General features: G+C 41.7%; 1 protein-coding gene across 1 annotated transcript; it reads right to left on the reverse strand.

Moving 5' to 3' along the window:
• Positions 1 to 935: 935 nt before the first annotated feature.
• Positions 936 to 2,882, reverse strand: LOC117321378 (tripartite motif-containing protein 2-like). The gene has a single exon (XM_033875820.1). The coding sequence runs from the start codon at positions 2,880 to 2,882 to the stop codon at positions 936 to 938; it is 1,947 nt and encodes a 648-aa protein (XP_033731711.1).
• Between the last annotated feature and the right edge of the window lie 246 nt (positions 2,883 to 3,128).

The raw sequence follows: 3,128 nt of genomic DNA on the forward strand, positions 1-3,128 counted from the left end.
GTCACGTTACCTGGTCACTGGTAGCCTGGTCCAGTCACGTTACCTGGTCACTGGTAGCCTGGTCCAGTCACGTTACCTGGTCACTGGTAGCCTGGTCCAGTCACGTTACCTGGTCACACGCAACTAGATAAGTGTTTTTTTTTTCAATCGTGTGTAGTTTTCCGTCAATTTGTGATATCCTAGCTCCATATGTTATATTCAATCAACATTTTTTTTGTAGCGGAAGGAGTCGGCCACTAGTATCCGATTTACAGGATGTACAACACAAAATCAGACGATAAATAATGAACACGTGATTCTAAACAATGACAAAAACAATATGAACTGAAATAGAATGTGTTTAATTATGGTTTTCCTCATTGACACTGATCACATGGTAGTTAAAAATCACAAAATCAAAATAATGATAAAACGATAGTAACGTATGATATAAGTTGGAAATAATTATCGAATGTAATCTGTCAATCCGAAACAAATAGGATATAGCATATTAAAATTGCACAATATCAACTATAAACACTACGAACACGAATGCTCAATTTTATAGAGAGACAGCCAAGCTCCTGATATTGTATTCAATCCACACCTTATAGAGACAAAGGGATGCGGTTAACAATATCCAATCTACAAGGTGTATTACACCAAATCAGACCATAACTAATACACATATAATTCAAACAAATGATACCAAGTATAAAATGAAATTGCAATTGTTTGTGATCACGATTAAATGATCATCACAGCAATGGTACATTTCGTTTCATAAAATGAATAAGTAATCAATGTTTAATTAGTTTCGGGGATGTTGTATCAGTTGGAGTAGGATATAAATGCTGTTATTACTGTCTTAGTCATAAAATATCACAATGTACTTCGATTGTTATGGTAAACATACATCTCAAGTGATCTGCTCGTACTTGTGTCTGTTATTAACGTTAGTAAAGCTCAAAGACCCGGATATTGGTGTTTCCATAGTTAGTGACAACAAACTTGCCACCATTTACAGATATTGCCCATGGTCTGTGTATCCCATCGGATGACGTCAGTAGTTCCCTGACGTGTGTTCCGTCCCCAGACATCTGTACGACGTTGTGTGAACTATAACCACACACGTAGATGTTTCCCTCCCTGTCTACGTCTATTCCCCTCGGATACCTCACGACGCCGACCTTCATCACGTCCGTGTGACGTTTGTCAGCCGACAGTCTGGACACCACGACGTCTCCCTTGTTGTAGTTATTGACACTGACGAGTGTGTCTCCCTTTACTGGGTCACGTGTGAGTGAGTAACAGTTCCTGTTATACTGATGTAACAAGTCAGTCACGCCGTCCTGTGTTACACTATACACTCCTCCTCCTTCTGTACCCACGATAAACCTCCCGTCTGTATGTGTTATACCAAGGTACTCCTCATCGTTTGACATCCTGATCTCAGACGACAGGGAGAGTTTGGATGCCTTGACTTTCACGACATGTATACCACCAGGACTGTAGACAGAGACCGCCACAGTGTTGTTGTCTACCAGACACAGATCATTGGGACGTCCTCGAATGGTCAACTCGTCCAGTAACTGTCCCTTGTCTGTAAACAGCTTCAGCTTTTTGTTGTTGTAATCACTTACCACTATTTGATCACATGGGAGGAACACAACACCACGGGACGGAATCTTCATGTTGAACTTTCCGATTTCCTTCACTTTGCTTTCTAACAAGTGTGGTACTAGATCACAGTGGCTGCCAGGGAAACGTCGTGGTTGTTTCTCGGTGATGATCTTTCCCATTGCGTCACCATCAAGGTTACCTAGTTCACTAGCAATATGATGTTTAACGCTTACGAACGTGTACGACTTCCTCATGTCCGTTAACAGAGCCTTACACGACTCCAACTCTGCCTGTCCCCGCTGGTACAACACTATCGTCTCAATGTGGTCATTTCCCTCCACGGCGGTAACGGACGACTTCATGGTATTTAACATACTATTCATCAGATGTTCACACTGCCGTAATGACGCCTCCATGTTTATCTTCTCTTCTTTGAACGACGCGATCAACTTGTCTGTGACGTCCTTCTGTAGCGTGTTTAGCTGTTTATCGACATTTTGACGTAGATCGGTGATACTCTGTAGTGCGACTTCCTGGTTCTGTACCAGATTTTGAAGCTGTTCGTAAAAGTCCTTCACTATTAAGCCAATATTCTCCGTGTTTTTCTTTAGCATGTCTTGCATGTCTTCGAGCCGTGATTCATCTTTTATTTTCTGAAAATACTTTATCGTTGTTGTCACTTCCTCACAACGTCTGTGGTTTTCAAAAACGCATATCTGGCATCCTAAGAGTTGATGGTCCTCACAATACCAAACTTTCTTCTTATCGTGTTGGTCACATCGAGGGGCCGACTTTTCCTGTTTTGGTCGCGCTCCACCATATCCGCTTATATCCAAGATGTCACAATAACTGTGTATCAAATCATGAAACTGTGTCTTACAAGTCTCACAAAAATTCGCCTTCATGTCCTGGCACCAGAATTTAGCATGATTCGTCATGTTACCTTTTGTCTGACAGGGTTTACAGTACAGTGGTTCAGACGATCGTTCTTTGAGCCGGATGAGGTTCTGGATCACAGCGTTAGTTGGGAACATTTCTGCCCATTTGTCCTTAGATTCCACATGATTGACAGGCGGGGTCACCCTCCTACAGACAGGACAAGGGAAGGATGTTTCTGACTCCATCTTCCCTGACAACTCTTTCGTGATGTAGGTCCCGAGACATTCCTGACAGAAGCAGTGGAAACAGGGTAATGACTTTGGTTTCTGAAGTCGCTCCAGACAGATAGGACATCCCAGTAAGTGTAAGTCCAGGTCTGGAGGGCGTCCACCTTCGGCCATTGTGAGGGTCAACACTGAATAAAGATAAATTGTATAATAATAATGTCATGTTACTTACAGCTTTCATGACTTAATAATTTCACGGACGGGAGCGCTGTTGAATAAATATTCCAGTTAGCTCTCCTTTCTGTTATCATTTTCATTTCTGTGAAAATACAAGCACACCCTCTTGTTTTTATCTCTACAGAAAGTTGCATATCATTATATTTAAACTGTACTCTCTTCTGTTTAATTGACTTGATGTTG

Source organism: Pecten maximus, unplaced genomic scaffold (assembly GCF_902652985.1).
Source record: "Pecten maximus unplaced genomic scaffold, xPecMax1.1, whole genome shotgun sequence".
Lineage (NCBI taxonomy): Eukaryota > Metazoa > Mollusca > Bivalvia > Pectinida > Pectinidae > Pecten > Pecten maximus.

Bases quoted from the DNA above. Each gene is read 5' to 3' on its own strand.
- LOC117321378 (XM_033875820.1), bottom strand. From the start codon at position 2,882: ATGGCCGAAGGTGGACGCCCTCCAGACCTGGACTTACACTTACTGGGA.